At 41.3% G+C, this 22,641-nt stretch overlaps 3 protein-coding genes across 3 annotated transcripts; all 3 read right to left on the reverse strand.

Moving 5' to 3' along the window:
• Positions 1-155: 155 nt before the first annotated feature.
• On the reverse strand, positions 156-1,874 carry LOC118664735 (hemoglobin subunit beta). The gene is made up of 3 exons (XM_036325199.1): positions 1,716-1,874; positions 1,396-1,618; positions 156-410 (listed from the first exon to the last, which is right to left on the reverse strand). Exons 1-3 carry the CDS (start codon positions 1,805-1,807, stop codon positions 282-284), a joined length of 444 nt encoding a protein of 147 aa, XP_036181092.1. The 5' UTR covers positions 1,808-1,874; the 3' UTR covers positions 156-281.
• Positions 1,875-10,238: 8,364 nt separating this feature from the next.
• LOC118663053 (hemoglobin subunit epsilon-2) lies at positions 10,239-11,667 on the reverse strand. Its single transcript, XM_036322345.1, has 3 exons — positions 11,576-11,667; positions 11,242-11,464; positions 10,239-10,367 (listed from the first exon to the last, which is right to left on the reverse strand). Exons 1-3 carry the CDS (start codon positions 11,665-11,667, stop codon positions 10,239-10,241), a joined length of 444 nt encoding a protein of 147 aa, XP_036178238.1.
• Positions 11,668-19,812: 8,145 nt separating this feature from the next.
• HBE1 (hemoglobin subunit epsilon 1) lies at positions 19,813-21,199 on the reverse strand. The gene is made up of 3 exons (XM_036322359.1): positions 21,061-21,199; positions 20,716-20,938; positions 19,813-20,065 (listed from the first exon to the last, which is right to left on the reverse strand). The coding sequence occupies exons 1-3, from the start codon at positions 21,150-21,152 to the stop codon at positions 19,937-19,939; spliced, it is 444 nt and encodes a 147-aa protein (XP_036178252.1). The 5' UTR covers positions 21,153-21,199; the 3' UTR covers positions 19,813-19,936.
• Positions 21,200-22,641: the final 1,442 nt, after the last annotated feature.

The raw sequence follows: 22,641 nt of genomic DNA on the forward strand, positions 1-22,641 counted from the left end.
TTTTAATGATTGTGTGTGGTCCCTTTCCTTTTCTCACTTCCCTTGACCTCCTTGTATAAGACACAAGAGCTCCCTATACATAGATCCTCATGGATGTCCCTATACACCCAGAGGAGAAAATAATAATAATAAAATAAGTGAAATGAATCAAGAAGTTGAGCTGAAAGTTCTTTATTAGGCAGAAGCCAGACCCTTGAGAATGGGCATTACTTCCCCAAGTTAAGAAGTCAGAATCTGGAGAAAGAGAGTTTTCCAAAGGTCACCAGGATACAGGCCAGGACTCAGTGGTACTTGTGAGCCAGGGCAGTGGCCACACCCAGTGCCACCTTCTGGAAGGCACCCTGCACCTGGGGGGTGAATTCCTTGCCAAAGTGGCGAGCCAGCACAACCACCAGCACGTTGCCCAGGAGCTGTGGGGAAGACATATACAATGATTAGTAGCTTGGCTTTGGGGAAAGTGGGCCTACAATAATTCTTTCCTGCCTACACTTAAGCCCAAGTTGATCCTCAGGCTATCTTCACCAACATAAATGAGTAAATATTTGCATGTCTATATATAAATAAATGCATATATATTTATGATAAATATTATATACCTTAATAACTGATTAACTAGTGAGATGATGTACTGTCTGCAGCAACTATGCTGCCCTACTTCCTACTTCTGGTCTTTTCATCCTAAAATATTGACTTTCTTTTCCTTTCCATTGAGTATGGATGCTGTAAAGTTCAGACTATTTTTCAATTTTAAAATTATTTATAGCCTCTAGAATAACAGTAAAAGTCATCTCTCCACTTTGAGGAGAGATGAGTCTTTTTTTTTTTTTTAAATATATTTTATTGATTTTTTACAGAGAGGAAGGGAGAGAGATAGAGAGTTAGAAACATCGATGAGAGAGAAACATTGATCAGCTGCCTCCTGCACATCTCCTACTGGGGATGTGCCCGCAACCCAGGTACATGCCCTTGACCAGAATCGAACCCGGGACCTTTCAGTCCGCAGGCCGACGCTCTATCCACTGAGCCAAACCGGTTTCAGTGAGAGATGAGTCTTTTCATCCCCCTTATGGAGGAATTTTCTAAATGTAGAGGCAGCAGGTGAAAGTTAATATATATAATTTGAGTACTGGCTAGGGAGAAGGAAATTGGGGTGGGAAAAAAGAAAGAGGTGAAAAAATAAGACATTAGAGAAGCAGCTTGATAAAAAAAAAAGTTTGTGAGACAGAAAACAGTATTATATTGAAAGAAAAAAATGTAAAACTATATACATTTTGAAAAGCATTAAATAATGAAATATGGTAAGGTTAAAAGGAATCTGGAAGAACGGGTAGGTGAAGAACCAAAGAGAAAGCCTAGAAAGTGAAAAGCAAAAAGTAGAACATCTCCTAGACTCACCTTGAAGTTCTCAGGATCCACGTGCAGCTTGTCACAATGCAGTTCACTCAGGCTAGCAAAGGTGCCCTTAAGGTTGTCGAGATTCTTCAGACCCTCGCTGAAGGAGTTCAGCACTTTCTTGCCATGGGCCTTCACCTTACTATTGCCCATCACAGCAGCGGCATTGGACAGGTCCCCAAAGGAAGTGAAGAACCTCTGAGTCCAGGGGTAGACCACCAGCAGCCTGAGGGGTGAATGCAGCACAGAAGACAGAGGGAGTCAGTGCCTGTCAGACACTCACACACCCAGCTTCCACTCTTTCCTTATGCCTGGATACCTACCTGCCCAGGGCCTCACCACCAACTTCATCCACATTCACCTTGCCCCACAGGCCAGAGACAGCGGCCTTCTCATCAGCAGTCAGATGCACCATGGTGGCTGTTTGTGTAGTTGCTTGTGAACACGGTTGTGTCAGAAGCAAGTGTAAGCACCAGCTAACCCTGCTCTTCTTTTATGTCCTGCCCTGGCCCCTGCCTTCCCAGCTCATGTGAGCAGATTGGCCCAGGCCAGGGTGTGGTTCTACAGAGTGAGGACTCAATGATGACAGTTATGCCTGTCCTTGCCAGTTCTGGCACTGGCTTGGGAGTCTGACTTTAGACTCTCAGCCCTCTCTCTAGGCATCTCCCAGCTCCTTTGAGCAGATTAGTCCAGGATACTCAGACTTTCATTGGTTTGTGAGAATATGTGGGAATATTCATTCTCAATTCCCTTCACCTGGCCTTCTAGGTCTTTTGTATCTTGACTCTTACCCTATACTCATCTCCTGGCCTCGTCTCCTTTGGCAGTTACTTCTACAAATATACTCCTAGTGTCATTCATGAATAAACGTTTTAATCTGATATGGTGAGGTGTATCTTAGTGTTTAATTCATCCAGTTATTTCATTTTGTAGATAAGAAAATTAAGTCCTAGAAAGCAAAAATTTAATCAAATAGACTCTTTATGGAGCTTTTCTTTGTCTCTAGAGATAATTTTAATTTGCCTTTTTTCTGTTACTTGGGTAAATACAGTTAAAACACTCTTTTTTCCATTTCTTCCTTAAAATGAATGCCCATTAGAATAATGAAAAATAATAAACATTGTTTCTTTACCAACTACTAAAATAGATTTGGGAGCATAAATGATAATGGAGGAAATCTAATAAAGAAAAATATCTGATACCTAGAACGTAATTGTTTAAACTGATGATCTGCCAGCTGGCTTGGCTAAGTGGTTGACTATCAACCTATGAACCAGGAGGTCACAGTTTGATTCTCTGTCAGGGCACATGCCTGGGTTGCAGGTTCCATCCCCAGTGAAGGGCATATAGGAGGCATCCAATCAATGATTCTCTCTCATCATTGATGTTTCTATCTCTCTCTCCCTCTCCCTTCTTCTCTGAAATCAATAAAAATTTACATTTTAAAAATACTTATGATCTGACTAAAGTAAGAATGCAGATAAATTGAAAAGAAAGGAAAGGAAAGGAAAGGAAAGGAAAGGAAAGGAAAGGAAAGGAAAGGAAAGGAAAGGAAAGGAAAGGAAAGGAAAGGAAAGGAAAGGAAGAAAGGAAAGGAAAGGAAAGGAAAGGAAAGGAAAAGAAAGGAAAGATTTACCTTATTCAGCCAGATTAAGCCTGAAGCCTGATAGGGGTCAGGGAAAGAAATTCCAGTGGAGAAATTTCTCCAGCTATGCTCTCAAAGAAAAATAAAATGGAAAGAAGGTAGAAAGGAGGAAGGAGGAAACCAATTCAAAGGAAGAGAATGAAATTAAATGTAAAAAGAAGAGAAAATAATATAAAGTCTGGATGGAGTATCTCAGTGGTTGAACATTGACCTATGAACCAAGAGGTCACAGTTCAATTTCCAGTCAGGGCACATGCCTGGGTTGTGGGCTCAGTCCCCTGTAGGGGGTGTGGAGGAGGGAGCTGGTCAATGATTCTCTCTCTTCATTGATATTTCTATCTCTCTCCCCCTTTCCTCTGAAATCAATAAAAAAATATATATATTTTTAAAAATGTTTAAAAGTAACCACACAATAATTCAAACTACATGATTTTTATATAAAAATGTGAACAGTGTGACTATAATTCAGATCATAAGGGGAGGGGATTATATGATAGAAGGGTACAGAGGAGCCATAAATGATCTTTAAATTCAGTTACAGAATATTTTTCTTTAACCTTAAGCTGGGAAAAAAAAGTTTGAAAATTTCAAGGAAGGGGGTGTCATGATTTGATTTGTATTTTTTAAGAATAATTCCGGCCATGGCGGGTGTGGCTCAGTTGGTTAGAGCATCATCCCATTCATATGAGGGATCAGATGTTTGATTCCAGTCAGGGCACATGCCCAGGTTGTAGGTTCTGTCCCTGGTCAGAGCAAGTATGGGAGGCAAACAATCTATGTTTCTCTCTCCCTCTCTCTCTCCATCTCTCTCTCTCTCTCTCTCTCTCTCTCTCTCTCTCTCTCTCTCTCTCTCTCTCTCTCCTCTCTCTCTCTCTCTTTCTCTCTCTCTCTCTCATCAATGCAAAACATATCCTCAGGTGAGGATTACAAACAAAACAAAACAAAAAAATTGTTCTGGCTTCAGTGTATAAATGGATTTTAGGGGTAGAATAAGTAAGAGACAAAAAGGATGGTATTGTAGTAAAGGAGGGAAGTAAAAAATGCCATCTGTATGTTTAGGCTTAAGCAATGAATGATGTATTAGTTGCTGAAGTGAGGTACGAAAGAAGAAGGCTTAGTTAGCAGGAATAAGTTAGCAAGAGATCAGGGGTTCAGCCTTGGACATACTATATTTGATGTGCTCCGGAACAATCCAAAATTGGATGTGAAGCACATAGTTAGATTTATCGGTCTTGAGCTCAGATAAAATACAACCAAGTTAAGAATACACAGTGAAACAGGGCACAGAGGCACACATCATAATACATGGTATAAATAAGGGGTGGGGAGCTTTTTTTTTCTGCCAAGGGCCATTTGGGTAGTTATAACACCATTTGTGGGCCAAACAAAATTACTAACTTAAAAATTAGCCTGCTATATTTGGTCAAACATTTATTTAACTTGCCCCTAATGTTTGGCAGGGCCAGACCAAATGATTTCTGGGGCCTTATATGGCCTGCAGGCCAGATGTTCCTCACTTCTGGTATAAACCATCACCACTACCTTTCAAAAATGACAGACAATGCTGCCTATAAATACCTCCTAGAGAACTTGGAATGTATTGGTGAAATTAGAATCATGATCACATTTTACAAACCAAGAATTTTTAAATAATACTTTGCAAGTCAATGGGGATGTAATTTGATCTTTATTCATTATACCCCAAAGCCCTGACTCTTCACTTCTATGCCAAGGACCTGGGTACAGGAATTTTTAAATGAAAAAAAAATGTTTTTACTCCCCAGTGACCAGACATTATATAACTTAGCTAGCGGCCCGGTGCACAAAAATTTGTGCACTGGCGGGGGCGGGAGGGGGGAGTGTCCCTCAGCCCCACTTGTGCCCTCTCACAGTCTGGGACCCCAGGGAGATAAGGACCTGCTGGCTTAGGCCCGCTTCCGGGTGGCAGAGGGCAGGCCCAATCCCTAGGTGCCTGCCCCACAGCCCCTGGTCGGGCTCAGAGCAGGGCCGATTGGGGAGTTGGGGCGCCACCCCCTGTCATGCACAGAGCAGGGCGGATCAGGAGGTTGCGATGCCACCCCCAGTCACGCTCAGGGTAAGGCTGATTGCGGGGTTGGGGCGCCGCCCCCTATCATACTCAAGGCAGGGCCGATGGGGAGGTTGCAGCACCACCCCCTGTCATGCACAGAGCAGGGCGGATCAGGGGGTTGTGATGCCACTCCTGTCACATACAGAGCCGGCCAATCAGGGGGTTGGGGAGCTCCCCCCTATCAGGCACAGAACAGGGCCGATCAGGGGGTTGGGGCGCCTTCCCCTGTCACGAACAGAGCAGGGCGGATAGGGAGGTTGTGGCCCCGCTCCCTGTCACACACAGAGCCGCAGGGCGATCAGGGGGTTTGGGCGCTGCCCCCTGTCACACTGCTCCAGGGGACAGGAGGCCTCGGGGCTCTGCTGATCCCAGTGCTGGGAAGCCTTGCAGCTCTGCTAATCCCGGTGCTGGGAGGCCTCACAGCTCTGCTGATCCCAGTGCTGAGAGGCATATTACCCTTTTACTATATAGGATAGAGGCCTGGTGCACGGGTGGGGGCTGGCTGGTTTGCCCTGAAGTGTGTCCCGGATCAGGGTGGGGGTCCTGCTGGGGGGCCTGACCAGCTTGGATGAGGGGATGATGGCTGTTTGCAGCTGGTCACACCCCCTTCAGGGTGGGAGTCTGGCCAGTCTGGGTGAGGGGCTGAGGGCCATTTTCAGGCTGGCGGGCGACTGAAGCTCCCAACCTCTCCTTTTTTTCTGTTTTTCATTTATTTATTTATTTATTTATTTATTTATTTATTTATTTATTTATTTATTTATTTATTCTGGGCTTTATTTACCTTCTATGTCTGTCACTGGAACTGAGAGCCGGCTTTAGCTCTGAGGCTTGGCTCCAGCTCTGAGACCTCTGCTGCTGAAAGCAGGTATCTTGGTTTGTTTGGCTTCTATAATTGAAACATTGTTGCCATCACTGCTGCTCTAAGCTCTGAGGCCGAAGCTGGATGAAAGCAGGTTTCTGGAGCTTGTTTAGCTTCTATAATTGCAACATTATTTCTTAGACTGCAGCTCAGAAACCAGCAGCGGCAGGCGGGGAACGTTGGCTTCCTCCTTCACTGGAGCAAGCAAGCCTCCTGTTCACTTCAGCTGCCTGGCTGCCATCTTGGTTGGCAGTTAATTTGCATATCGCCCTGATTAGCCAATGGGAAGGGTAGCGCAGTTATGGTTAATTACCATGTTTGCCTATTATTAGATAGGATATGTGATCATCCCAATAAATCCCACACCTGTCCAACACCATGCCTAGTTATTAGAATATTATTGACTATATATCCTATGCTATACTTTGCATCCCCATAACTATTCTGTAACAACCAATTTCTTCTTCTTCTTCTAGTTCTTCTTCTTCTTCTTCTAGTTCTTCTTCTTCTTCTTCTTCTTCTTCTTCTTCTTCTTCTTCTTCTTCTTTTTTTCCTCCTCCTCCTCCTTCTTCTTCTTCTTCTCCTTCTTCTTCTTCTTCTTCTTCTTCTCCTTCTTCTTCTTCTTCTTCTTCTTCTTCTTCTTCTTCTTCTTCTTCTTCTTCTTCTCTTTAATCTTTATTGTTGAGATTATTACAGATGTTTCTCTTCCCCCCCCCACCTCATAGCTCCAATCTACCCAGTTTCCACCCCACCCCAGGCCCTTACCACCCTATTGTTTGTATCCATAGGTAATGCATACATGTATATAAGATCTTTGTCTAATCTCTTATTGCACCCCCCCGTACTCCTTCGCTTTGAGAATCATTAGTCTGTTTCATTTCCATACCCCTGATTCTATTCCATTCACCAGTTTATTCTGTTCATCAGGTTTTTATTCATTGGATTTTTAGATTCACTTGTTGATAGATATGTATTTGTCATCACTTTATTGTTCATAATTTTTTATCTTTACCTTTTTCTTCTTCTTCCTCTTCTTAAAGAATACCCTTCAGCATTTCATATAATACTGGTTTGGTGGTGATGAACTCCTTTAACTTTTTCTTCTCTGTGAAGCTCTTTATCTGACCTTCAATTCTAAATGATAGCTTTTCTGCATAGAGTAATCTTGGTTGTAGGTTCTTGCTATTCATCACTTTGACATGTTTCTTTGTCTCCAAATTTTGGCTGCTTCCCTGTGTTTGTTTCTATGTATTGGGTAGCTGCTAAGTCTCCTTGAGTTGATAGAGACTGTGTAGTAGGTGTCCTATAGGGCCCAGTGGTTCAGCCTCCCCAGTCACCTGAGGTGAACACTCTTGGTGCACCCCTTTGTGAGCTGTGTGCACAGTTTTGTTGTAGTTGAGCCTTGATTGCTGTTGGTGTCACTGGGAGGAATTGACCTCCAGGCCAATTGGCTGTGGAGACCAGCTCCACTGCAGAGGGAGAGCTGCTATACAGGAGACACCCTTACAGAGCAGAACTGCTTCAGTGGGGCTTTGGTGCTCACTGAGTCTGCCCCTTGAGTGTGTCACTTATGGATATGAAGAGTTGAAATCTGGTGTGGTCTCACACTGACCACTGGGTACACTGGCTCTTGGGTTTCCAGGGAGGTGCAAAGTTAGCCACTGCCTGGGGCCACCCAGCAGGAGCTACGGAGAGATCTGCAGATCCCTCCTCTTTGTATCAGGTTTGGAAGTGCCCAGAAGAGGCCCATCTGTGAAGCAAGGCAGGCTGGTGCTGGTGCTGGCCTTGGGCCTTTTATTGATAGGTTTGGTGATCCCTGACCCAGCTGCAACTTGTTTGACAGGTTTTAAACTGAGAAAGGATAGGTCATTCATATGCAAAAGTCACCGTGCACAGCTTGGGTGGGGGTGTAACTTGGGTGGGGCAGGGTCTCAGGGAATCACCAGAGCAGAGCAAACAGAAATGGCTACCAGTCAGCCCAGCACCAGGAAGGTCCCAGCATGGGAACAATGACCTCTGGGAGCACCTCTGTCTGGAAGGAAGCTGCCCCCGAGTTCCTGCCCCAATGCCAGACAGTCCAGTTTCTCCTGTATGTGTCTGGGTCCCCCAGAGCCTTGTCTGGCACTAGAGCTGAGAGCAAGCAGAAGCTTATAAATTCAGTTCATGGTGCTGGCCTTTTAAGAGGAACAGCTGGGTCTCCAGCAGCCTGTGTGTCACTGAGCCCCAATCGGAACTGGTTTTTACAGTCCGTATTTCTTGTTGCCTGTAGGGCCTTCTTTCCCCTGCTCTAGGACCCTGGGCTGGGCATTTGGTGTAGGGCAGGTACCCCTCACTCCTCTTGGCAGCCTCCACAGAGGTGATCTCCCTTGAGATTAAAAAAGCAGCACACCTGGGTGCCAGACCAGCCCGTTCTGTGCCTCTGCACCTCCTACCAGTCTCAGTGTGCTTTCTTCTTTACCTCTCTAGTTGTAGTACTTCCACTCAGCCAGATTTCCCGTGGTTCTGGATGATAGTTGTTCTGTATTTTAGTTGTAATTTTGATGTGGTTGTGGGAGGCAGAAAGTACAGGCGCTTACCTATGCAGCCATCTGGTTCTTCTCTCCAATTTGTACTTCTTAATCCCTTCACCTTTTATAGGCTCCCAATCTCCCTTCTATTTAGCAGCCAACAAAAATTTTGCTTGCTCATTTTGTTTGTAGATTCAATCGTTGATAGATATGTATTGATTGCCATTTTATTGTTCATGTTTTTGATTTCTTCTTCTTCTTCTTCTTCTTCTTCTTCTTCTTCTTCTTCTTCTTCTTCTTCTTCTTCTTCTTCTTCTTCTTCTTCTCCTTCTTCTTCTTCTTCTGTTCAATAAGACCCTTTAGCATTTCATGTACTTTTTGTTTGATGGAGATGAACTCCTTTAGGGTACAGGAATTTGAAGTGATTTCTACAAAAGTTGTTGTGCTCAGAGCCATATCCAACCAAGAGACTTCTAGGCATTTTCTGTTTTGTCAATAGATTTTCTTCTTTTCATTCACCAGACAGGAAACCTGGCTTTCATTTGTGACTTCTCCATTCTCTATTTTACTGTGTATTTATTAAGTTCTATGGAATATTTGCTACAATGGTTCCTTACTTATTTTTTCTTAGTTTCATTGTGTCTGCAAGTTCAGTCCTTTACCTATCACTTTACTATAATCACAGCAAACCCCAATGGCTATGCTCAAGATAGGTGCTATGTTTTAAATTATATAACCACATGTGGATCAGTTTCCCACAAATTCCCTATTTTTATGTCCCTCTCCTTTATAACATAGCCCTTGACTGGGTCTGTGGGAAGCTCCAACTTCACTGCATTATAACTGATAAAAATATTTCTTATGTTAAATGGAAATGAACTATAGCTTAAAACGAGTTCTATTATAAATTTATACAAATAACTAGAGGCCTGGTGCATGAAATTTGCCCCTAACTGCCCCCCGCCCCCCCAGGCCTGGTTGCCCCTTACTGCCCCACCTGCCAGCCTGGTCATGCCCAACTGCCCCCCTCTGTTGGCCTGTTTCCCCCAACTACCCCCCTCTGCTGGCCTGGTCGCCCAACTGCCCCCCTCTGCCGGCCTTGTCACCCCTAATTTCCCCCCGTTACTGGCCTGGTTGGCCCTCACTGCCCCCCCCTGCAGACCTGGTCACTCCCAACTGCCCCCTGCCAGCCTGGTTGCCCCCAACTCCCCCCCTGCCAGCCTGGTTGCCCCACACAGTCTGCTGTTGGGTCGTCCGTCTGGATGTTTTGGTCGTGACAGCCCCTGGCTTTTTATATATTAGGATAACATACATGGGACTCATACTAAGTCCTAGCATGCCCTACTCACAATCAACTATTGCATTGTATGTCTTAAGAGTACCTTTATTACCTCCCTTTTTCTAAAGACATTGTCCAGTTCAAGAACCTACTTTCATTCCTAGAAGTAACTGCTCCATTTGGGCCACTCTTATATTATAGAGCCTCACAAGAGTTTCTTCTCTATCATCCCCAAACTACCAATCTAATACTCTCATTATCATAAGAGTGCTTTATTTTAGCTGAATCAACATAAAAGACAAACAGAAAGAGAAGACAAGGATATTCTTTATAAGGCATAATTTTTATTTTATTTTTATCATGTAGGAGTTAAGTCTAGAGGCAAAGGCATTGGTCCCATTGTTCAGGAAGTGGACTCTTGGAATATAGGACCTTCTGGTAGGCACTCACAGAGTTGGACAGGTGACTCAGTGGTACTTGTAGGCCAGAGCATTAGCCACAGCAGTTGTCAGCTTCTGCCAGGCAGCCTGCATCTGGGGGGTAAACTCCCTGCCGAACTGTGTTGCCAAGACAATCAATATCATATTGCCTAGGAGCTGGGGAGAGATTGGGGATAAAAAGAAATTAGCATATTGTAAACAGAAGACCAAAATATGGACAGTACCCATTTCCTTTCTGATAAGAGTTTGAACATCTTTAAGGGTCATGATCCCACACAAGTGCATCATTATGGGCTTGATGTTGGCTTCAGTTCCCAATTGTGTACTGCTATTGGGTTCAATGCTTCTCTTATTTGTCCTGCCAGTTCATCACCCTAGAACATTGCTATGATATTGCTACGAAATGCTTCTTTCCTTCAGAGTATCTTTCTTTTTTATTAAAGTATGCTTATAGTGCTGCAAGGTGTCTCAATATGAGCAATCTAAGTCCCCAGATATTACATATATGTAAATTATTTGCATACTTACATGACAAAGAATGCTGTGCTATGTATACAACAGCATTTCATCACTGCTAATAGGGGAAGTAGGAAGGAACACAGCCATCCATTGAAAAGATTGCTCTTACTTTGCCCTACTTAGTTCTGGTTCTATCATCAAGAACCATGCAGCGATATAATCATCCATATTTATAGAAAATTTAAATTAACCAAGGCAAGATGCTTTCTACCTGGCTCAATTTGTATTTTCTAAGCCAAAAACATTTAGCTCAGTTTTGGCCACTGCTTTTCACAACAATGCAATGTTTTTTTTTGAAATATCAGACCAGTGGTCTTTCCTAGTCATAGTCATTACTCTATTTGGTCTTACATTTGAAACCACTTAACTACCAAAATCTAGCTCTTTCCTGAAATATTTATTTCTACAATTACCTATATAGGATAAGACTTAAATGCCTATGTTTCCTAACATATGCATGACACAAATAACTAGGACAAAAGAACAAAATACAAGCATGCTCAGAACTCACCTTGAAGTTCTCAGGATCCACATGCAGTCTGTCACAGTGCAGCTCACTCAGCTGAGAATAGGTGCTCTTGAGGTCATCCATATGCTTAACAGCATTTCCGAAGGAGGTCAGCACCTTCTTGCCATGGGCCCTGACCTTGGGGTTGCCCATTATTGCAGTTTCAGAGGATAAGTTGCCAAAAGTGTCAAAGAACCTCTGAGTCCAGGGGTAGACAACTAGAAGCCTATGGGATGAACACAGTCATAGACGAGATGGGAAGTCAGAATATTTAAGAGACCTGATCAATTTCTCTTTCAGAAACACTTTCTGCCTCTTTTATCTTTCCAGTACTTACCTTCCCAGGACCTCACCTCCAGCCACCTCTACATTCACCTTGGCCCAAAGGCTAGCAACAGCAGCCTTCTCCTCAGCAGTAAAATGCACCATGGTGTCTTGGAGCTTTCTATTGATCACAGATGAGCCAGAAGCAAATCCGTACTGCTGCTTCTCTGTCTGGCCTTTTATTCCTCATTTTTGGCCCCCAGCCCCTTGATTCTTCCAATGAAATGAGACTATTGGTCAAGGGTGCATTGTCATCACCAGGGGTGGTTACAAGGGAAGGTGGACATTTGTGTCACTGATAGTGTTAGGTCACTCTATCAGAGGAATTCTGCTGTTCTTTCTCCTGCTTCTACTATGCAACTCATATCTCAAGCTCCCCACCACCACTATCTCTGGTGACCTCTAGGCTGACCATGAGGCATGACTAAAATTAGGAAGGGTAAGAATTAGAGATCTGTTGGACATTGTGTCAGGTGTTTGCAAGACATTCTGTTGTCCACCTAGGGTATGGAATAAGCCACAGTTCAACTAGGTTACCAATTTTTCTAAAGCTTAGATAAGGTTCATATTTTTATAGTTCTTGTAAACAGAACAGCCCTAATCCAGCATCAGTTTAGAAACAGGACAGGTCAGAACTGGATAATTTAGAGAAGAATTGAACATTTTCCTATTGTTGTTTGGTTCTATTAATAATATATGCACTTGTCTGTGCAAATTTATTTCACTCTGATTCTATGGACAAGTGTATCTGGCCTATACCATGTATCTACTCATTTGTGTCAGAACATACACAATCAAGTGTTGGGGGTTATGGAGGCTCCTGTGTTCAAAGAATAGAGCATTAGAGGACTCCATGGAAGTGGCTATGGATTAAGGGATTTGCCCCTAGCATATGCTGGGATCCACACTCCTTTGTGTGTTTAACTTTTTCTCATATCAATCAGGCAGGGCAATCTTCAATGACAGTATACCACACATTACTGCCGCCATGATTTAAGGTACTTTGTTCTCATGTATGTCAAACAAGCATCTTTGGGTCTTCCAGTGAGAGAGGCAAAGGCTTATTTTGTTGTTTTTCTCTCAGAGTTTATTGCTCACACATTTTGAGTTCTAGGCTTGTTTCTTTTTCTCCAATATTAATCTTACAAACAAACAAAGAAAACCTATACATGTTTTTACAGAGTTATTTTAAAATGTAAAGAGTTCAACCCAATATATTAGCACTGAGGTTTTGTTTTTACAATAGAAATCCTTCCTGTCCACTTGATAGTAATAGACTTTCATCACTTCAGCTTAGAAAAGACTCAGTGTGAAATGTGGAAAAGAATTACTAAGGGCCAAAAGCTATTTTACCATGACAACCTTGATTATCTGTGATCTCTCAGTGCCAAGCTCTATTGATGTGAGTACCTTGGAACAGAGATATAAAGAAAAGAGTTTGAATCAATCCCCAAAAGATTTGCTTCAAGAGAAGAGGCAAATGAAAAGAAAGAAATGAAAACTTTTACCACTGCAAGGAATTTTACTTTTACTTAGTTGTGGGCTTGGGCCAAAGGCCTGGCTCAGGGTATTTGCCCCCTACTGGTGCTAATGCTCACCTCCAACAGTGTATGTGCATTGAAATCCCTCAGACCTAGGGCACCTCCAACTCTGAATGCTGGTAAATAGCCTCCTCCTGTCTTTCCAGAAAACCAGACAGTGATTCTGGCAGTTACCTCTAACTCCTGCTTTTCTTTCACCACTTTAGACAATCACTTACACAGACTTTTTGATTCTTTCTTGCTTATTGCTGTTCCACACTTCCAATATATTCCCATCTCCCTGCTCCATCTGTCATCTAAATGTTTATCACACCAATGCTATATCATCATCACAAACACCTACTATTTTCCAATCACTCACCTTTTATTTAAAAAATCAAAGATTTATTGAGGTTTAATCACGCCATGTGTTGTTTTCAACACTGGAAATCTTGGGAGAACAAAACAGTTGGTCAAGTCCCAGGATACTCACATTCTAGTGGGCAGAGAAGACTGACACTAATAATTAAACGAGTAAATGAATAAAGAATTTCAGATGGTGTTTTATGACAGGCAAAAAAGACATCTGATGGCATGGTAGCAAGTGACTAGAGAAAAATAATATAAGGAAAGATGTCCTAAACTTATATCCAAAGTGAGTCCTTAATGACAAGATTAAGCCAGGTGTAAGTAGTTTAGAGAAACAAGTTCCTGGGAGCAGAAAAAGCAAGTGAAAATCTCTGAGGCTGGAGAGAAAAAAAATGAATGAAAGAAGTAAGAAAAAAAAAACAGAAAAGAAAGAAAAAAAATTTGGAATTTCATTTAGAGAAAGGCATTACAAGGTCGGAGTAAAATACATGGAGGGAAGAGTTGGAGGAAGCAAAGATGGAGAGATGGGCACAGGTTAGAGTGGATATTACACACTAAGGCAGTGGTTCCCAACCTTGGCTGCACATTAGAATCACCTGGGAATCTTTTTAAAATCCTGATTTCTGGGCCTCATCCTCTAGAAATTCTGTTTCTTTGTTACTAATGTTGTGCTCCCCCGCCCCCATAACAAAGAAACAGGATTTCCGGAGAATGAGGCCCAGAAATCAGGATTTTAAAAAGATCCCCAGGTGATTCTAATGTGCAGCCAAGGTTGAGAACCACTGCTCGAAGGCATGAGAAATTGGTAGAGATTTGTAAACCTGATATCAGTATGGTCTCTAATCTACTCAGCAGAGCCAGACTCATCTTTCTAACTTTCCTGTCCACCACTTCGCACTATTGCCTATAACAGGTATTAACATCTAGTTATACAAATACCCCTGAGATCGGTCCTTTCTAACTATTCTGTGCAATTTCTTTCCTTTTCCTTTTGCTCTCACAGTGCTTATCTGTTGCTCTGAGCTGGATTCTGAGCTCCTTCTATTTCATTTCCCCACATAAATCCCCAATCCCCATCTCTATGAACAGTTTATAAGGACCTCTCTTCCTCGTAATGCTACAGCCAATGTACACACTTGGACCCTGTCTCTCTCCTGGTGGCAATGCAATCAGTTTATCGAGGCAGCTCTCACCACGTACACCATGAAGTTTTTAATAAAGCCCAGGAGCAGGTCTTTGGAGTTGACTTTGAAAAGAGTCATCCCTTCCTCTGACCTCCAACCCCTCCCGTTCTAATCTATCCTCATAAGGGCTTGTAACAAACCAGTGGCTTTTAGAAAATGTGTTTCCATAAGCAGAAGGGAATTAGAAATATATCCTGGACCTTTCCATCTGAACACCTCAGTTAATTTTTTTCTTCCAGATCCCCACGTTGGTAATCTGCCTCTATCCAGATCCCTTGCCTACCCTGCAATCTTTACTCGGGCCCATATAATTGTTTGGTTCTGAGGAGTTCTTGCCCCTCCTACCCATTTCTCCCATCAGAACTCTCCTATATCTTTAGAATTCCCAAGTGTATGTTCTTTCTAAATGTATGACCCAAATGTATATTTATTTTATGGCCCTGTTATTTTTTTCTTGTTAAAATAACACACACACACACACACACACACACACACACACACACTTTCACAGCTCAACATATAATCCCTGGGATTCTCACACTTAATAGCTCGTTATTAAAATAGAACTGAAGACAATTACAGAAGAATTCTTAGCAGAACACTCATTATTATTATTATTATAATTATGTAGTAGTCTTCACTACTACTGCTATTACTGTTATCATTTGAAAAATGATGTTGTTTCTTGCTTAGTCCACTTTTCAACTGGTCTTAGATTAAGAACTAACATCAGGAAGCACCTCTTTGCTTTCTCCTGTGTGCATGCCAAACAGCTCTAAAGAGACAGAGGTTCTTTTTTCTTTGGCTAGTAGCCCACACAGTCATACCAGGGACATCACTGCACTTTAAATAAGTTTATCTCTGATTCACTGCAGTTTTTGAAAGGACACACTTACAATGTGACAGAGTCAGAGTTTCTACTAATTTTCCTCCCCTCTGTGAGTGGTGTATAATCTCAGATGCTATCTGAGCAGGGTTCTGAAGCTTTGGAAATCTAACTTATTTGCCCCTGAAACAAAGAACTGCAGATCAAATAAAATGCAAATTATGAAGTTGCATGATGGAGTCTTTAGAGCTTCTTTATATAAAGAATTATGTAATCTGCAAAAAGTAACACTTGTACTTCATTCCCAATTTGGGTGCCTTTTATTTATTTATCTTGCCTGACTGCTCTAGCTAGGATTTCCAGGACTATGTTGAGTAAGAGTGGTGAAAGCAGGTATCTCTGTCTTGTTCCTGATCTCAGAGGAAGAGCTTTCAGTTTTTCACCATTAAGTCTGACATTAGTTAAAAGTTTGTCACATATGATCTTTATTGTGTTGCATTCCTTTCCTTTTATACCCATTTTGGTAAATTTTTAAAATCATAAATGGATGTGGTATCTTAGCAAATGCTTTTTCTGCATCTTTTAAGATCATCTCATTTTTAGCCTTTATTTTGTGTGGTATACTCATGGCCCCAACAAAAACTATTAGAAACAGTAAACAAACACTTCCAATGGAAGAGGAACTGGTTCATTTGATATTTTCCTTCAGAGTCTGTTACTCCTGTATTTAGAGCTCCAGGAAGCTGCTTCGTTTGTTTTTCTCTGAAATAAATCCTTTACAAAATAACCCTTAAAAAATCTACTTCCATGTATATTTACAGAGTGCTCTAAAATTTTAAGTTCAACCCACTACATTAGAGCTGAGTTTCTGCTATTAGAGAAGTAATCCTGTCAGTCTACTTGACATAGTTGTGAGGCTGTTATCTGTTCTTGGGGAAATGGGGAAGACTTCATGTGAAAGACAGATAAGAATTTGAGACAAAACCGAGAGGGTTCTCTTTAAGATCAGAGATCAGTGAAGTGGAGGAAAAAAAGAGGCAATCTTGAGCACAGCGAGGAAATCCACTGATCCCTTGCTAAAGCCTGGTGTCTGAAGCTTTGGAAATCTGGCTTGATTATTTGCCCCTGTGGCCAGACCTGATAATCATATGAAAGAGCAGATTAAAAAGTTACCTGTGAATTTTTAATGCAGGGTACCTCTAGCTTCAAATTAGTTTATCCTCTAACTTATCAGGTAGTGTGAATCTTACTTACTCCTCCTCAAACTAATGAATTTTTAAGAACCCTCTGCAAACAATCTCCCATTTTCCCAGAAACCCAATGAATCAAAAATCATCTGTAACTCTTGCTTTTATCTTATATTTTTGAGGCAATACCTTCCAAAATGTCTTTTTGTGTATAGCTCTCTGATCCTCCCATTTTCTCCATGTCATTGCTTCTGACATTGCATAAGTCCTCACCTTATAAGTTATTTCTTTACAGGAGACATCCATGTTTTTTCAAACATTCATTCTCATGTATTCTCAAGCATTCATTCAATAACTATTTGTTGAATATGTGCACATCATAATTGGTCCAAATACTGGGGACTTAAGACAAATGAGGAAGAGAAAATAACTTTTCTTTAAGATTAATAATTTGTAGATGTCTGAAACCGGTTTGGCTCAGTGGATAGAGCATCAGCCTGCGGACTGAAAGGTCCTGGGTTCGATACCGGTCAAGGGCATGTACCTGGGTTGCGGGCACATCCCCAGTAGGAGATGTGCAGGAGGCAGCTGATCGATGTGTCTCTCCCATCGATGTTTCTAACTCTCTATCTCTCTTCCTTCCTCTTTGTAAAAAATCAATAAAATATATTTAAAAAAAAATTGTAGATGGAAGATATAGGAAATGGATAAATAAGCCATTAACAAAATTATTTCAAACATTATTTGCTCTGAAGAAAATTAATATTGGATTTAATGAGAGAGGGGCATAATACATCATGAATAGTCTCTCTAAGGAGGTAGTATTTGAACTGGGGCCAGACTATTTAAAAAAAAGGAATCTACCATGGGAAAATATTGGGATAGAAAGTCTGAAAGTTGGAATAGTAAATCCAAACCTCTGAGGAAGGCAAACAAACCTGTGATATGCAAAAGATATAAATAATGGGCACATGTGGTTGATATGTACATAGTAAAGGTGAGACTGGCCTGAAGCATTGTGACAGAGAAACCATAAACCAAATAATGTAGAACTTGTCTTCAGTGGTAGGGAGTGAAAAGCCATTATGAAATTTTAATCCTGGTAATGACATATTCTGAAAACCCTCTGCATTCTTTGCTAGTTTAATATTCCAAGAATATTCTGTTCACCACAACATTATTTTGCTCAGGTGTATTTTATTGCCTACCAAAAATGAGTAGTCATCCTTTCATCTATTAAAGAGCTGAGTTATCCAGCCCTGCCTGTATGCAACTGTGTGTGTCCATATGTATTAATTATAAAGCTGTTTTCAATTATGTTAAACTGACAAAACCTAGATCTAAATCCAGGCCCCTAAGGGGTAAAGAATGTATCATCAACCTACCACTCCATCATCAACATCCTTGAGCCCTATTATTCAGGTTCAGAATAATAGATGAGGGGTAAGAAAGATAAGAGGTTGATTGATTGAAAATGTACATAGCTCTCATTAGTTGACTGACTGGGTAAAAAGGTCTAGTGCCATGAATAGCCTCTGTTTACTCTGTTTAGGGGCATAATGAGAGGCCATATAGCTTAGAAAGACCAGTGCTGTTGACAGCCTTTAACTACAATACATCATTGGTCTCTCATCCTTATTGTGGAAACATAAGGTGAGATTAGAAGGTAATTCATACGGCAAGTTCTGATCACTGTGTGGAGGCAAGAGTTAAATTTGCCAAGAAATGACACTCAAACTTATAGAGTGTAAAGGTTCTCAAGCCTTTATATGAGAATTTGACTCAAGGACTGAAAGTCAAGTCTTCTTAAGCAAACTAGCAGTAACTCCTCCAAAAGTGATTCCATTAATGCCACTCCTACCCAAGGATCCACAGGTGAGTGCGTGGCCTCTTCTTGTTAGATTTACAGAGCTGGGAGCTTTCAGTCATCTATCATTACCTCCTTCCTTCCCATCCGCCCCAGTCAACCAGATACCATGCCTCCTCACTCTATCTTTGCTCATTCTTTACTTTTTGCAGACCTCACTGCTCTTCTTGGGTTTAGTCCACTAGAATCCATGTCTAGTCTCTGCAATTTTGAATTTACATTTGTGTGCATTAAGCATCTCCCCTCCCAGTATTATTACTTGAGTCATTTAAAATTCTAAAAAGATTTATTGTTTACTCTTGCGGATAGTAATAGTAAAAAAATAAAAGAAAAAGAAAAGTTATTTATTTATTTATTTATTTATTTATTTATTTATTTATTTATGGCCTCCCATTACTTAGTCTTTCCTAATACTCTACCTATGTGTACTCTCTCCTCTAGTTCCAGATAGACATTTTCATGCAAGTCACTAAACCCTAGCTTGCTGATTTAGACTCTGAGCCTTTGTTATTATCGTATCTCCTACATGAAGTCTTGGCCATTATTTCCCCTTAAAATTTACATAATATCTAAATTCTAACTTATTTTTGTGTATGTTATATTCAACCAGATGATAATGCACAATGCTTTCATGTGTCTTAGCGTTGGCTCCTCAGTAAGAAAGTGGAACCCTTCAAGAAAGTGCAGGCTATTGTTGATTAATAGAGACTTTTTCTGGAATACTCCCAGCCATTCCTCAACCCATTTTTTATCTCCAATTTTATCTCATCAGACATATGACAAGTTAAGTGATTTAAAATTCACGTCAGAGTGAGTTGAAATAGTAACCCAAGCCTAGACCTGGATCCCTACAACATTTTTTTTTCTTTTTTTCTTTTTAATTTTTATTAAATGTATTGGAGTGACATTAGTTGATAAGATTATATATGTTTCAAGTACACAATTCTATAATACATTGTCTGCATATTGCATTGTGTGCCCACCACCCACAGTCTGAACTCTGACATGTACACAAATCTACTTTGTTTTTTTCTTAGGCGCTGCTTACCACCTCCTTCTTTCCCCCATACATAAGATTTTGTCACACTGCACTGTAAGTGCATGCTCACGTAATTATCCATTTCCCCACCCCAGAAAACTTTTACCCATCTTGCCATCCTCCCAGACATTCTAGAATCCTCCCACAATGCACACTTCTCAAAAGAGCTGTTTCTTCTTATGTCTCTCCCCACCCCTTAGCCAATGAACCTTTGCTCCTCTAACACAAGAGTAAAAGATGGAAAAGATACAATATAAATTCTGATTATGGAATAGAATGCTTTATTAAACAGAAGTTGTGCTGTCAAGACAAACTCCAGTTCCCATTTGCAGAAGGAAGGTAATGGGGACACAAATGGGCACTGGTGAACTGGAAAGAGGACTCAGTGGTACTTGTGGGCCATGGCATTGGCAACACCAGCCACCAGCTTCTGCCAAGCAGCCTGCACATCAGGGGTGAATTCCTTGCCAAAATGAGAAGCCAGAATAATCACCATCACATTGCCCAGGAGCTGTTAGGTAAAAGACAAAATGACAAAGAAGCATGTTGAGTAGAAGTTTCCAACACAAGTTGTAGAAAAAAGAATGGCTTAATAGCAAAACTCCCTGCCAACACTGAACATTAAACTCCTTATGCATGGGCTTTCAGAGTGAGTTTAGTTAAAGTTTCCAACCATTGCCAGAACAAGCCTCCACTTGGTCACAATACCAACAAGTAACGGAACATATTTAGATGACTTGTATTTTTGAGACATTCTGTCTAAAAATCTTTCTCCAAAATCTCTTCCTAAATTTCAATCATCAGAGACCACATAAAATAATGCATTTCTTCTTCCCTGATAGGACTTTACCTACCAAAAGCTAAATTCCTTTCCTCCTTAAACAAGTTTGCTGTTCTCTGATATTATTCCCTAAGATAAACACAGTTCTGACAAGAGTTTCTGAAAAGTTTTAAGCAAACTCAGGCTACTCATCACTCTTTAGTGTCACTAGTTCTGAATCAAGGTGGCCTTGGTTATGCCCACTGGAGGCCTGCCCTCCTAACTCCATGACCCATAATTTATGAGATCTTCGTTAGTTTTCCCAAACAAAGACTCAATTTCCATTATTATCCCAAAAGTTAAATAAGAAAAAAAAGCACATGAACATTCTCTGAACTCACCCTGAAATTCTCAGGATCCACATGCAGCTTGTCGCAATGCAGCTCACTCAGCTTAGCAAAAGCACTCTTGAGGTTGTCCATGTTCTTAATAGCATCTCCAAAGGATGTCAACACCTTCTTGCCATGAGCTTTGACCTTGGGGTTGCCCATTATGGCAGAAGAAGAGGACAGGTTGCCAAAGTTGTCAAAGAATCTCTGGGTCCAGGGGTAGACGACCAGGAGCCTATAGGATGGAACCATAGCATATGGGCAATCAAAGACTCAAAAATCTTAAGCAATTTTCCTGATCAATTTTCAAGGCTCATATTCACCATCCTCACCCATGCACTCAATCCCAGTTCCTACCTGCCCAGCACTTCGCCTCCAGCCTCTTCCACATTTACTTTGCTCCACACATTAGTGACAGCAGTCTTCTCCTCACCGGTAAAATGCACCATGATGCCGGTCTGAGAGCTTATGGAGATCACAGAGGTGTCAAAAGCACGTGTGTCTGCTGCTGGAAGGGGTAGCCTTTTATTCTTTACTGCTCACCCCCTGGCCCTTTGTTTTCCCTAGTACTTGGAACTGATTGGTTAAGGCTGAGCTGTTCCTTGGGGGTGGAGTCAGGCCAGAAAAGGGTCAGCAATGAAGAGCGCACTCTGGTTTATAACCTGGTTCCTGGGATATCTTCTTTTGTCGGCTTCCTTTTCATTCTCAGCACAATTTTTTATCCATTTCCCCTTTTGTCTCCTCATGTCATTTTCCAGGATGACATTTATTTCTCCCATTCTCCTTCACCAGTAAGATGCAGAGAGAGGAGCTAAATCCAAGATAGGGAGAAAGTTCCAGCCAAAACACCTTAATATTTGTGTTAAGGATAGTGACAAAGACAAAAACAGGGCCTCAAAAAATAAAAAAAATACAGTTATGACTGGGTAGCTCAGTTCATTGGAGCATCGTCCCAGACATCAAAAAGTTGTGGGTTTGATTCTAGGTCAGGGTACATGCTATGGAGCTATAGCAGATGGGAAATCAAAGACTCAAAAATCTTAAACAACTTTCCTGATCAAATGTCAAAGTTCATATTCACCATCCTCGCCCATGCATTGAATCCCAGTTCCTACCTGCCCAGCTTGACCTTCAGCTTCTTCCACATTTACTTTGCTCCACACATTAGTGATAGCAGCCTTCTCACAAAAGAAGGAAAGCTCAGGAATCAAACCCACAACAAAACGTGAGTTTGATTCCAGGTCATGTTTTGAGTTTGTTCCCCCATTGGGCACTTGTAGGAAGCAACCAATCAGTGTTTCTCTCTCTCTCTCTCTCTCTCTCTCTCTCTCTCTCTCTCTCTCTAATCAATAAAAACATATTCTCAGGTAAGGATTAAAAAATATAACTGACATAGAATCTCAGCCAGTTCTATCTTCCTTAAGAAGTAATTTCAAACTCTCTGCATGTTAGTTTTCCAAGTGAGACAAAACACATATATGGTTACTTCAGGAAGCTGAAGAGAGTAGTAAGGGATCCGCAATAGGACTATGCCCTTAATCCCAAAGTACAATACCTGAGGGTGATTTCACCGAGAAGAATGACAGAATACACTTACATCCCTTGCTTCCCAGGAACTCTCTCTCTGTCTATTTCTCTATGACTATAGAAGAAACTGGCTACTTTGGGAATATTGCTCTGAGCTCTCTTCTTGATTTTCTGTCCTACTTATACTTTGTTTTACAACTTATTTTAAACCAGCATTTGTGATCAAACTAAGGAATAGATTAATCGATGTTAATCAGACTAGGAGTTGGAGAACGGTTTAATGTTTGTTGTAGCCATAGATGTCAGAGACTTTAAATTTTTTTAGTGTCCTTGTTGTTGTTTTTATTTGTTTTGATGCTCTTGTTGTCTTGGGCTTCCCTAAGAATTCATCTTGAAACATTGTCTGGACCT

The sequence above is a fragment of the Myotis myotis genome, unplaced genomic scaffold (assembly GCF_014108235.1).
Source record: "Myotis myotis isolate mMyoMyo1 unplaced genomic scaffold, mMyoMyo1.p scaffold_m19_p_10, whole genome shotgun sequence".
Lineage (NCBI taxonomy): Eukaryota > Metazoa > Chordata > Mammalia > Chiroptera > Vespertilionidae > Myotis > Myotis myotis.